The sequence below is a fragment of the Acanthisitta chloris genome, unplaced genomic scaffold (genome assembly GCF_000695815.1).
Source record: "Acanthisitta chloris isolate BGI_N310 unplaced genomic scaffold, ASM69581v1 scaffold11635, whole genome shotgun sequence".
Classification (NCBI taxonomy): Eukaryota; Metazoa; Chordata; class Aves; order Passeriformes; family Acanthisittidae; genus Acanthisitta; species Acanthisitta chloris.
Window position 1 is genome coordinate 49,935 of NW_008672160.1, and position 14,429 is coordinate 64,363.

Here is a 14,429-nt window from a genome sequence, read left to right on the forward strand (position 1 = left end):
ACAATGAAATCCCTAAACATCCAGCTACTGTGATAACAGGATGAACACCCTGTAAATGATGTGTGTACTTGGAAAAGCTACTGTCTATAAAATGAAGCGGAAGAGTGTTCTGATCAGCTAGCAGGAAGTTCTGGCTTGTCAGTAGCATTGGTATAACTGCTGTGAGGGAGGTACAGAAAGTGCATCTAAAGCTAACAATTTCTGTTAAAAAATCACAATATAAATTACTGGTACCAGAAGAATGCTGATTTTTCAATAATGCCCTGTCAGTGTTGGTGATACACCAGTGCATATAGAGGTGTCTGCTGCAGGGAACACACAATGTAACAGGTATTTCTCTCCCCCTCTTTCTTTCCTCCTCTTCCCTCTTTCTCCCTCTTCCCAATAAGATCTGCTCCTGACACTAGCATATTTTCATGTGGGTTGGAATGCTAAGGAGCACATGAAGCTCATGTCATTTTCCAGTCTTTGCCAGATCATGACAGACCTGTATGAACTGGGGCCAAGCATTCCAAAGTTTGGAAGAGAGCACATCCACTGCAATGAAGTAGCTTGAAGAACCATGGAGTTGGGGAGGGACACACAGGGTGCCTTTCTGCAGAAAGTCAATGACTAAGGGTTTATTTATTGACAGCTTGGAGAAACATTTTTACTAATTAGACTAGGTGGAAAAATATATTAAGCCCTGAAGAAATAATGCTCTTCTAATATCAGATCACCTTGCTATTAACTTCAGCTGGAGCAAAACCCTTTTTTTGTTTGCTGCTTGAATGCAAAAAACAGTGCAGAACTGCTAATCGCATTTTGCCTAAAAGGTCTGCATCAGTTAATGACTCCAAAATTATCTGTCATTCACATTAAGAGATGAGCTGCTAACTAGAATGCAGGAGTATTATAAATTAGCTAATTTGTTTATTTATTGCTAGTTCTGCAATTAATACGAGGTTAATTCTTTCAGAAGCTATTAAGCCTGGAGCAGCTGAATGGTTAGGAGGAAATGGGGGGTGATCATTAATATTGATTTTACACACGAGAAATGATCTCAAGAGAGCTTAGCATTTGAGCCTATTTCATTAGCTGATTTTATTAGCAATCTCAAGACAGGTTTGTATTCAGCCAAATTTGAAATGGCTGATCATTTCAAAATCAGAGAAGGCAGGTGGAATCACAAACTACAGAATGGTCTGAGACATGTTAGGGCTGTAGGCTGCATACAGCAGTGGGAAAGTCAATGCTAATTAAATAAAACCCTGTTTCATAGCCAAGGAGAAGATGAACTGAAGCAGGTCAATAATGAGAGGACAGGTACAGAAAGGGAACCAGTCAGAGAAAAGCCCTGGAGGACAGACTGCAAATGTTCAAACTAAACATAAGGCAGAAGTTGTTTGTAGCGTGTAAAGAAAGAAAAAGGAGACTACACCTAAAGATAAGATAAGTACTTTTGTTTTCATGACATGGGACAGATGCACACAAAATGTTGTATATGTAAAGAAAGAAAAAGGAGACTTCACCTAAAGATAAGATAAGTATTTTGTTTTCATGACTTGGGACAGATGCACACAAAATGTTGTATACAGTTGTCTTCCTCACTTGTCTTTTTCCTGCATGCTTATGCCTTTTTAGCTCAGTGTTGTTTTTCCAGACAGAAAATACAAACTGAGGACAGAAGGACAGACAGACAGACTGATAGTAAAGGCTGGGCCTGCTGTGTTTCCCCACAGCACAGAGTCTGTGTCCCCAGGGCCTGAATCTGCCACTCAGTGATGTGTGGTGGCTCATTACAAAGCAGCATTTGACATAAAAGTCGAAAGAAGAAGTTTAAAGAAAGGCAGCAGGTCCCATGACACATCCATGGGACAGTTCCAGTTCACATCAGGCCATGAACTCCTACGTTCATGGTTTAAATCTCTTTTTTCCTCTGAAGCCTTGTACCTAAAAATGAGGTGAACTATTAGATAAGTCACCAGCTCCTGGTACAAGGAGCTAGTGACACAAATAGTGGCCAAACCTTTGTGGGTTACTAAGCCATTGATTCACAGGTCAATCCCAATTTTCTCTGCACCTTCTCATTTAATAACTTCACTCACAGGGTTTTTTGCAGGAAGGTGTTTTGTTCTGGAAACCACATTCTGCTGTTTCACATTCAGAACCTGTGGTTTGTGCTCTTTAGTCAGACTGGGATTTTACTCTGCACCTCTTTGAAGGACACACATTCTCTCGTATTTCAGCAGGTCCTTAGAGACTTTCCACAGTGGAACTTCAGGGGACAACTTGGCAGGCTGTTACAGAAATGCAATCCTTGCCCAAAATAACTGAATATTGAAAAAAGAATCATTTAGCTGCCATTTATCTCACTATTAATCTAGCTCAGATACTAGTACAGGATCTGTTACATACAAAATAAAATATTGCACATCAAAAAATGTATCTCCAGTAACACCAAAGCTGCATGTAGCTGAAATGAAGCCTTGATCTTTTCTGTAACCAGCAAAGATCAAAAATGAATCCTTGTTTCATTTCACATCATCGGTGCTACAAACCCCCTAAAGTCCTGGATGACTCCTACTCAAAATCCAATCTTTTTTAATGTTATACATAAAGACCTACTAAAATATATTGTGTTGAAGTAGATCAATTTGATTTCATGCTATTCCTGTTGAAGTCTCTGTTCCCCAGCAGTTTTGTGTAACTATTACCAAACAGCTATGTTAACAGTCAGGTCATTCTCTTGACACAAGTTCTCAAGAATACAAGAAGAAAATAAACAAGCTTAAAAAAATATTCAGAAGTATTAATTATGGAAAAGTATTTGAACTTGTGCAAACATTGAATTTACAGTACCAAATTCTCTGTGATAATACTTGAAGCCAGCACTACCATTGCACAGGTTTAGGAGTTTATCTTGGAAAATTAGGAGAAGTGCAATTAATTGAAAAATGAGTGGTACAGAGACTCACCCCCAGCTTACTCTTATAAAAAAGTTTCTGGACAGGATTTCCTCACTGACATATGTTTTGGTGTCATATGATCTCAATTCTTGCCTTGGTTATGAAACACTTTTTCCATTTCCACTTTTAAAAATTCAATTTATAAAAAGAAACAATTAAAAAATCAGTCATGTATGCAAAGCTCAAGATATCGGATGCACAGCATTGTTATGCACAATTCTGGGGTTTATATAGCAACTAGTTGTTTAAGAACTGAGAATAGAAACAAAACAAAAATAAAAAATTATCTCTGCTGGGTACACTCTGCTACTGAAACCCACCCAGAATAATTTGTTAATTCTCACATATTTTGGTATTTAGTTCTTCACCCCTCCTTGTCCCCCTTACTCCCTCCCCTTTTTCATTCATCAGCCAGTCTAAATGTTACTGCCAACATTCAGACTTTAGGTACCTTAGAGGGGAGAATTTATTGTCTCACTTGGCTGTACAGCATCAAGAATAGCAACATCATTTGACAGCAAAAATAGCCTCCCAGAAAAGTATTTTTGTGGACAGTATGTATCACTTTAGACTACCCTATGGTGTGCCAGGAGTGTGAAAGTCCAGCAATATTTTAAAACATGTACTAGTTTAAAACAAAAAAATTAATTCCCCAGCCAAGCAATCAGGTTTCATGGAATATTTCTCCTACATTTAGATGAGTCATTCAGAACATGAAAGAGCAGAGGCAGCATCAGCACAAATAAACATAAAGATCAGAAGGGCAAAACAGCCTGGGAGGTTGTGCTATCCATGCGACCTCAGTGCATACTATCAGCTGGGCAGGGACTTGCAGCATTTCTCAGATGACAGGGGACATTTATCATCAAAATAACTTCAGGAACACTTTTAGTCAAACAGTTTCTGTGGGCTCAAGATAAGATTGCTTTTGCTGTCACCACCTTTAATACACTGGGATATGTACTTCCTGAGCACACAGCCTTAAGCAGGTAGATTTCAGCAGTGCCTGGCAAAGAGCTTTACACATGCATCTCCAAGCAAAAAGCACTTAGCACTACTTGAAAAAGCCTTCTGCATCTCTTTGTCTGTGCAACTCTTCACAGAAAAGGCTCTTGAGAAAACTTGTTAGAGAGAAAATGCACTGCAGTGCCAGAGGACAGAGGATGCACACACACTGGCATACCCTGAGACAGCTACACACTCACATCTGCCTCGGGTGGTAAAGTTCTGAAAGAAACAGCCATTCTTGATAAATACCTTAATTGTCTCAGGAAGGTTAAAGTGTTGTCTTTTCTCCTTTAGTCGTCTCAGCACACTGTCCATGGTTTCTTCTACTGAGGGAGCTGGTTCCATGCTCGTAGCCTCCTGTGTCACAGCCTCTTTAGAGGTCCCTGTGCTTTCACAATGATCATTTCTTTGGGATGCTGTGGAGGTACAGTTTTGCTCTTCTGACATTCTGAGTTTCAGCTCTGAAAGGCAAATTACATGGGAAGTAAATAGATTAGAAATATTTGCAAACAAATTTCCCCTGACACTCCTAGAAAAGTACCCCAACCAACAAAACAAAACTTTCCTCCTTCTAGCATACAATTATTATCGTACCACAGATATGTAGGAAAACAATTCTGCTTCACTCCAACATGTAACATCTTTTACCTGGTTAACAGGAAATCCAATGGTCAAGGGGCAAGATGTGCCCAGGACAATGAAACTTACAGCACATATGTACTTTTCTCTTTTCTCCAAGCCCATCTTTGACGTAAAAGATGAGGACCAAAGAGGCACTGGGTTAAGGAGTGGGGTCTGCATAGGAATCAGTGCTGAATTTTAGTGGGAGTGAGGTTGGAAAGGGGCTTAAAAGGACAAACAGAGAGCAAATATTTTTGGGAGGGGAAGAGAGGTATATTGAAGCAAAGCTCACTCTTTATCTTTCCCCTTCCTCACTAAACCCATGCACTCTCTGGATCACAGAATCATCAAGGTTGGAAGAGAACTTTAAGACCATTAAGTCTAACCATCCATCCAGCCCTACCACTGGGTATTGCTCCAGATGCCTCTTAAACACCTCCAGGGATGGTGACTCCACCACTTCTCTGGGCAGGTAAGTAAAATCATGCCCATGCCTGCTATGGGGATTGCTGGACTAAACCCATGCACTCTCTGGATCACAGAATCATCAAGGTTGGAAGAGAACTTTAAGACCATTAAGTCTAACCATCCATCCAGCCCTACCACTGGGTATTGCTCCAGATGCCTCTTAAACACCTCCAGGGATGGTGACTCCACCACTTCTCTGGGCAGGTAAGTAAAATCATGCCCATGCCTGCTATGGGGATTGCTGGATGTAGTTTCACAGATGCCTTCCTAAGCAAGAGGCAGTGTCTCTGCAGCCACCTGCCCCCTCTCCTCTGAGCTGTGCTTCCCTGCCCTCCTGTGAGGAGGAGAGTGGGAAGGGTTAGGGATGCTAAGCTATGCCACCATGCCAGCAGCCAGACTGCTGGAGCCATGTACTCCAGATCTGCATAACCAACACAACCCTCTAGTGCAATTTAAACTGTCCCTCTCCCTTTCCAGAGGCCACACTGCCACCACAGCCAGGCTGCCAAGGTGATGCTCACAAGGAGAATTGGCCACTTTCTGCAATGGCTTCCCTTGGCAGAAGAGCTCCTGAGCAACCCAGAAGACAAGTAAGTTACAGTGTGTCTTAGCTTTCCAGTCAGCAACCTGTCTGGATATGATGAAGTATGTAAGTATATTAACTTGACACCAAGTCAAAGACCCTGGGGCTCTAGGGACCTGCATAGAGCAATGAGAAAACTGAATTAAAATCTGAATTATCTCCCATAAAAACAGGCTTTGTTCCGTGCATATGCCTGGCTGGTGAAGGACCTTGGGCAAAGCAGAAGATTAATGGTTCCAAATGTGTAAATTTGTTAAAATCTGTGCAGAAACAGTAACATAACTTTTTTAGCTGTGACAGTCTGAGGATATAGGCCACCTTTTTAGGGAAAACCAGTCATTTTTAGTGAACTCACAGAGCTAGAGAGGATGGACAAGCCTTGTGAACTTGAAGAAGGACCTACAAGCACTTCAGTGTTTTTGCATTTCATTTGCACTTGTCATGTGGACCACATGAATCTTGTTTCACTTACAAGCAGTGCCATTATTCAGGATAATAAAACCAAGGGTTGTCACAGGATCAAGGCATTTTGGGTGTGAAGGTGATCTATAAAAACTAGACCCCCTAAATAAATAAATAAATGATGATGTTAATAATCAATAGTACTCAAGGGAGAACTTTCCAGAAGTAATTTACTGAAAGATGAGTTCCTAATTCTTTACTTACCACAATGTTACCTTCTAGACCTACACTATTAGCTATATCCAGAACAGAGATGAAAGAGAATACTACAATTTATTTAGTAGTGAGAATCCATTTATAACAGGGGAAAAAAATAGATGTAGAGAAGTTATAAATAGTCTTTTAAAAAAAAAATCAATCAGTCTTGGCTACATTCTCCCTGAGGGAAAAGATGTAATATACCCACAGACATTAATGGAGTGGTGTGCAGACAGTCAAGGGCAAAACCTGACCCTCAAGGTCAAATCTAGTACCAAGGAAAGATCAGGTTTTATGATTTAAAAAAAAAAATAAAATCTTTAGAGATGTGTATCCTCAGTCCTAAAGAAACAGTTGGTATTGTGCTATTAGAACTAACTGTTCACTTCTGTATTTCAGACACCCATAAAAATATTCAGACTAGCATTGCCTTTTGCATGAATGTTTATAGTGATGAGGGAGAGATGATTTTTTTCATCTTCCCTTTCTAGCCTTGAACTGGCTTACTTTAATCCCTGCTTTCTGCCATCAAGGCAAATCATAGTACCTAACATCTTTGTTGCCATTGGGAGACTTATTGCCATGCACTGTGAAAAATAAGCAGAGTGGTGAGGTTAGAAAACTGACTCTAAAATATTCCAGGTACACTCCTACTTCCAAAAGCTTCAGCAATAAAGGCAAACGACCTGCTATTATGTACCTTTGAGCTGCTTACGACCTTTGGCCAAAGCATTCATCCATTTCAGAACTTCAGGATTGGAAGTCTTGTCACCATGAGAAGGCTGAATGTAAAGAAAAATGTTAAGAATAGAAAGAAACAGAAAGAATTGACACTAAAATGATCAAACAGATAAAACCCTATGCACACATAGTGTGCTACAAAATGTCCATAGTTCCAGCTGCACTATATCGTGGTGTCATGCAGAGCATTTAGCTTGATCATGGCATGAATTTGTCATGACTTATCTCTCCCCATTGTGGCACAGTGCTACATGGATCTGAGTATTTTGTCTCTAATCCTAAAAAACCCACACATTTAAGCCTCTGACTAACTGGGTATATAATCTCAGTGACTCCAAAAGGACTGATCAAATAACCTAATTTTAGTCAGGTTCCCAAGTGATTTCCAGGATGGCAACTGAAGCTCTCTGTTCCTTGCTGGGATAAGCCCTTACTGCTTTAAGACAGGGATTCTCTTGGGAAACAGCACTTTAAAAGTTTCAGCTGAAAAGTAACAAACAACAAAAGCTTTGTATATCAATTCTTCCTTTGCATTTAGAAATGCCTCCAAATGAAAATCAATTTACACTGGATCTTCAAAACTCACATATTTAAAAAAGCAACACAGTATTGCAAAATTAATCCTCTGAAATAATTTCTTTTCTGGTCACAGTGGTCATATATTTAAAAAAGCATAACAGTATTGCAAAATTAATCCTGTGAAATAATTTCTTTTCTGGTCACAGTGTGAGGATTGTTTAGGTATGAAATTTTACTCCTAGGAGCATATGATGACCATAGGGACATACGATCCGCAAGTTTAAGTTTTGGTCTTCAATAGGATTACAAGTTAATATACAATTTGCTTAATTTGAATGTAGTCAGAACATATCACAAACTTCTCTGGTTCATGTAGTACACATCCTTAGCATCAGGGTTTGGTATATTTATACTGCACAATTCTTACTACACAAACTAGTTCAGTATGAACAGCTGCACAGTGCTCACCACTGACCTCAAACAACTCCCACCAGCAACCAGCAGTTTTACTCCTCTAAATTCTGTCATCACCTTCTATTGAGCTTCAGAGGTTTACAGGACTCTGCCTGAATGAAGGGATCTGCACAGCAGAGCAACAGTTTCCAAGCAAATGACTTCTACAAAGTGAATAGGTAGCTTTTCATCTTTTGCATCATTCTGGTTCAAGCCTGTCAGCTACATTTCATCGATCCACACTCCTCAAAGGTGGACAACAAAGGTAATCCACAGAAAATGCAAATTACAGTCTCAGAACTACTGCATGCCCTGAAAGATGCTGAAAAGATACTCACTCATTGAACTTTTTCCTTTTTCCTTTTACCAAAAATACTCTTTGTCCTATCAGTTTGCACAAGTTTAAATACACTTGGATTCCTGCCTCCCTCTTGTACTATTTCCCTTTCCAATTACAATCTCACCAGATACTTTTTCTCTTGCTCAAACTTTTCTTCATACTTCCTAATTTTTCTCTTGAGGCTCTGAAGATGCTTGGTAAGTTGTGTTACTGTCTGTGGTTCCTTGCAGTCTTCACAGTTACATCTAGAAGTACTTCTTGGCCTGCAAAAGCAGAAAGTATAGTTGCTGGACCTAAGAACAGGCTATAATGAACCATGGCTTGTTTCAGGCACATTTAATCCTTTCTTAGCACTTCAGAATTCACAGCTAAATTCTTCCACAGGATGAAACAGTTTAATTTTACAAAGTGAGCATAGAATATTTCCTTTTTCTTGAAGATATCCCCAGGGTATACTAATGAGTTCACCATCTGTCTTTCACTCTCTCTTTTTTTAATTTCTGAATAGTTTTCAAAAATTTAATCTAGTAGGTCAGAACTTGATCCAGTATTTACATTTAACACCCACATCTTCATTCACAAATCTTTTAGATATAATAGGAGGCTGTAATGCCATAAGTTGTAGAAGTAAGCTTAGGGAGTTTTTCCTTACCAGGAAGAAACATCAGTTTGAAGAAAATTTATTTCTGATTTTTTACAGCGACAAATCAATATATCTAATTATTATCCATATGCAGCTGAAGCTATGCATGTAAGTTTGTAAGTTTATTTTCTGTCTGAAACTCCCAGCTTGGTTTCTCAAGATGACATGTATGGACTGCTGATATATTTTATGACACTATCATATCTAGTGAATGACTCAAGCTATAGTTCTTTCACAGCTGAAATGTTTAGCATTATACCTTGATAGCCCTCCCTATCTTATGTTCACTCATCACACTAATTTCTAGCTAACATTTAAAACTGTCTTTGCTAACTATAATTAACAAAGACAATATTGTACTCTGTTACGACTGAGGAAATGCTAGTTCCTACGTCTGGTATTGCAAATTGTGCACGTCAAAATTTGCCACAAAATGAAAATTTCCTGTTTATGGCATAACAGTGACTGAAAAAAATCATAAAGAGTCAAAGGCTGTGGATTGTAGAAAAAGTTTTAAAAATACAGAAGAAGTAAAATACATTTTCTTACATCATGAAAGGTTGAGCACTTGGTGGAGAAGGGGCAGACTCCGTGTCTAGGTTAAATCTCTGGCTTTGGCTAAAGATAGAGCAGCGTGGTGACAAAAGAGGATTGTCTCCATCTGTAATGTGATAGAGCAGACGACTGGTCCCTAGGGAGTGGTGTTCCTGTGGGCTGCTCTCCATGTCATTCTGCCAGTCTCTGCGTGCTGGCACAGGCTCTAGAAAGAAAGTAGAAGTTAATGTGGACTGAGGGTCACACAAGGGATTTAGCTACTTAGGTGAATACAAATCTGTCCTTACAGAAGTATTCAAAGCATAAGTATTCAAAGTAAACAGCAAACAATTCAGCAAAGTATCACATGCAGGATGAACCTAGGACCGAGCATGAGAAAACAGAAGCACAGTTACTGGCTTAACAGAAAGTATTTTTGAGTTCCGCAGGAGATGGGTGTGTTCATAAACTATGAAGCATAATATAAAGATGTCAGCCCCATGGAGAAGGAGTTGGGGGTGGCAGCTGATGAAAAACTCAGCATGAGTTGCAGTGTCTGCTTGAAGCCCACAAAGCCAGCAATGTCCTGGGCTGCATAAAAGGATTGTGATCAGCAGGTCAGAGGAGGTGATTCTTCCCCTTTGCTCTTGTGAGACCCACCTGGAGTACTACACACAGTTCTGATGTCCCCAGCATAAGAAGGACATGAAACTGTTGGAGTAAGTCCAGAGGAGGCCACAAAGCTGATAAGAGGACTGGAACACCTTGCCTACCAGGACAGGCTGAGAAAGTGGGGGCTATTCAACCTGGAGAAGAGAAGATTGCTTGGGGACCTCATAGCAACTTTTCAATATCTGAAGGGGCCTACAGGGAAGCTGGAGAGGGACTCTTTCCTAGGAAATGTAGTGATAGGACAAGGCGTAACGGATACAAATTGAAAGAGGAGAACTTTAGGTTAGATATTAGGAAGATATTTTTTACTCTAAGGGTGGTGAGACACTGGAATAGCTTGCCCTGGGAGGTTGTGGATGCCCCAAATCTGATGGTGTTCAAGGTCAGGCTGGATGAAGCCTTGAGCAAACTGCTCCAGTGGGAGGTTTCCCTGCCCAGGGCAGGCTTGAAGCCCACAAAGCCAGCAATGTCCTGGGCTGCATAAAAGGATTGTGATCAGCAGGTCAGAGGAGGTGATTCTTCCCCTTTGCTCTTGTGAGACCCACCTGGAGTACTACACACAGTTCTGATGTCCCCAGCATAAGAAGGACATGAAACTGTTGGAGTAAGTCCAGAGGAGGCCACAAAGCTGATAAGAGGACTGGAACACCTTGCCTACCAGGACAGGCTGAGAAAGTGGGGGCTATTCAACCTGGAGAAGAGAAGATTGCTTGGGGACCTCATAGCAACTTTTCAATATCTGAAGGGGAGGGGCCTACAGCTGGAGAGGGACTCTTTCCTAGGAAATGTAGTGATAGGACAAGGCGTAACGGATACAAATTGAAAGAGGAGAACTTTAGGTTAGATATTAGGAAGATATTTTTTACTCTAAGGGTGGTGAGACACTGGAATAGCTTGCCCTGGGAGGTTGTGGATGCCCCAAATCTGATGGTGTTCAAGGTCAGGCTGGATGAAGCCTTGAGCAAACTGCTCCAGTGGGAGGTTTCCCTGCCCAGGGCAGTTCCAACTCTACTACAGGTGCATTAAATTACTACCTACTGTTGGGAAGTGGTAATCAAATCATTCAAACTGATTCATTTATGTGGCCCAATTACTATAACAGTGGAGCATCTCAGAATGATGACCTTAGATGATCTCTAAGCTCCATTCCAACGGTTGGACCTTAGGTGATCTCTAAGCTCCATTCCAACCACTTAAAATATTATGAAACTATTAATTCTAACCTAGCATCTTTCCTCTAAGTACTTCATACTTTTTAAGTCAACTTCAACTCTCCAAGATACCAGAGCACCACCCAAATCTCCTAAATTATGTATGAGAAAGCATCTGAGAGAAGCAAGGCTAGAGCACTGTACCAGTCATGGAAAATCATGTATGCTGACAACATATAGGGATAATGGTTGGAGTAATTGCTGTTCTGCAAAAAAAAAAAAGTGTTATATCTTTCTGGCAAGTACTCTTTCCTTACCCTGTAAGACTTCAAAAACTTAAGTTTTGTTTGAGTTTTGGTCTGGTGGTGATGGTTGGGTTTTTCCTTCTGAAAATGAATATTGTCACTGAGAAGAACCTGACTTCCTTTCTTTAATTTCACCACCTTTGAACTTCAAGAAATATATAATCACTGTGAAGGAGGTTGACTAAGAATAGTTTCACAGTTTCTCATGCTTGTTATTATAAGGATAAACTCTTTTATGGACATATTAATTAGCAGTCCCTTCACTGTGAGAGGAAAACAATGTGATAAAGAGGTCAGTCAGTCTAATGGTAGGTGCACAAACCAACTTTTCAATGTTTGAGGTCTGGTTTCCTGTGGACCTAGAAGTACTCCTCTTGCAGGAGACAGCCTGTACTGCTGATAAACCACATGGTCACAGACATTTGCTGCTTTTCACATTGACAACTAGGCAATTTTACTAAGCCCACCCTAGTCTCAGAAATGGAAGAAAAGTGCATATTCAAGACTAAACAGTCCTGGAATATAAATGCAGAGGACAAGTAGTGGCTGGTGCAGCTTCAGTGTAAAACCAAACACACAAAGTTCAAGGAGGAGTTTTATTCAGCCAGCAAATGAAAGGGAGACAACCTGCATGCCAGATGAATTTGGGGATATTTCCCTAAGGCCAGGGCTCTTCCATTTCCTTGGCACCAGGGTTTCCTGACAGCATTGCTCTGCTAAAAGTTGCACACTTGTGCAACTTTGGAATGGCTCTTTCTGGGGGTTTTAGTTCCAACTCTACTACAAGTGCATTAAATTACTACCTACTGTTGGGAAGTGGTAATCAAATCATTCAAACTGATTCATTTATGTGGCCCAATTACTATAAGAGTGGAATATCTCAGAATGATGACAAGTTCTATCCAATCCCATTTTTAATTAAAACGTAGGGCAGCTGATTCCAGTTCTGCTTAGATCCTAAACATGGTACTAAGCATTATCCTGAGAGTAGCCCATGAACTGACCAAACATCTACCTGTGTGTTCATGTGTCAGATGTAATTTTAGCCTCTACTTTTGCCAAAACTGGGAACTAAAGCCACATCTAGCCAAGCTAGTAAATTGCCCCTTAGCATCTACTCCATCTCATTTGCTCAGTCCAACTTAGCACTGATAGGAGGGCACCACAGGATTTAAAGCCAACTTCTAGTATCTTATAGTATACAGCATGCATCATAAGGTGGACTCCAGATGACAACAAGTCCTATGGTACAAGTCTGTATTTATGGCAGAGATATTCTTCAAGGAAAACAGTAATACACTGAGATCTCTTGCATAGAAAAAATAATACACAGATGTAGTGTGATCATCCCTCAACACATTATGCCTGTAAAAGCCAATATCAGGATTTTTAATTTAAAAGCCATTTAGAACTTCTTATAGCTATGTTCAGCTGCTCACTGCTCATCACATATCTGATGCATGCTCATATCCAAAAGCTATAGAAATTACACTCTGCTTTTCTGGTGTTTTCCCCTTCAAAAAAACTAGCTTAGTAACCCCTTGCAAATCTTTATGGTCTCACTTTGGCAACTCTAATTCAGTTTTCACATATTCAGAAGGAAACTGCAAATTGCTGACTTTGCTCAGAGAGGTTACTGTTCATTCCCTCAAAGTTTGCATACTGAAATACTCTGTCATTTTACTAAGCTCTTCTACCCTCATTTACCATACATATAAGGTACACTTTTCTAATTTTTGCTGACTGGGCTGAAAATCATGTTTATATGAAAAATAATACATTTGTACACTTTTAAGATTAACATTTTTATTGCCTGATTCACTGAGGAAAGGCTAATATCCAAAGGTGCATCATATAGGGTGCATCTTCTAAAAACTCTGTTCCTAGCCCGAGGAAAGGCAAATATCTAAAGGTGTATCATATAGGGTGCATCTTCTAAAAACTCTGTTCCTAGCCTGGTTCAAATCTCTGCACTTCCATCCAAGTTTGGGCTGAAATAACCAAAAGTCTCATGTGACAACTCTACCTAAACTCATTGCATTGGAAGATTTCAGTAGTAATTTAGGTGACAGAATTAGTACTGGATCTGTCTATGCAAGATGGCAAGTTACTAAGAATACCACAAAGCAGGAACATTAAAAACCATTCAATAGGTAAGCTTTAGCTAAAGCAGGAGTTTGAACTGCTGGAGTGAGAGACCATGCTCCAAACTGTGCAACAGAAATGCTACATCATGCAAGATTTCCCTGTGCAGCTGCAGAAGGGCAAATAGGAACAGGGAGAGTAGCAGAAATCAAGGTCACTAACAGCATGAATTAAAAGAAAAATCTAATCAAAACATCAAGGGAAACAATTATGAACCATCCTAACAATGAATTATGAAGCTACCAGAACAAAATAATCCAGTAAACTACTGGAAAAGGAGGAAAACCCCACCCTGCCATAAATGAAAAGAATCAGTGCAGATTTTGGATGAGCTGCAAAATGTCTCTGCCTGTGCAGCACAGATATGAGACCTGTCTCTGCCTCAGAACCACACCAAGGATAGCACCACTGCAAGTTCCATTAACCCTATCCAAGAACTATTAAGGCACTTGCCTAGCTGGGCTAAAGCATTTTTTTTTTTTAGCTAAAACCCTGGACATTTAGCATTTTTACATTCCTCCACCTACATTTCATCTTTCATTGCTTACGTCTACATACCTTTTTCTTTAATTTTTCAAACTTTAGGATTTCTTAAGAACATCATCATCGGTGATTTATTTTTTTTTTTTTTTTGGGAA

At 40.0% G+C, this 14,429-nt stretch overlaps 1 protein-coding gene across 1 annotated transcript in view; it reads right to left on the reverse strand.

Moving 5' to 3' along the window:
• Positions 1 to 14,429, reverse strand: part of FAM13C (family with sequence similarity 13, member C) — a gene marked incomplete at its 5' end in the record, with an annotated part of 39,769 nt that overhangs the window by 10,129 nt on the left and 15,211 nt on the right. The window contains 4 exons of the mRNA XM_009074412.1: positions 4,206 to 4,417; positions 6,989 to 7,070; positions 8,466 to 8,604; positions 9,534 to 9,744. Of these exons, the coding sequence (XP_009072660.1) occupies positions 4,206 to 4,417; positions 6,989 to 7,070; positions 8,466 to 8,604; positions 9,534 to 9,744 (644 nt within the window). The remainder of the gene's footprint in view (positions 1 to 4,205; positions 4,418 to 6,988; positions 7,071 to 8,465; positions 8,605 to 9,533; positions 9,745 to 14,429) is intronic.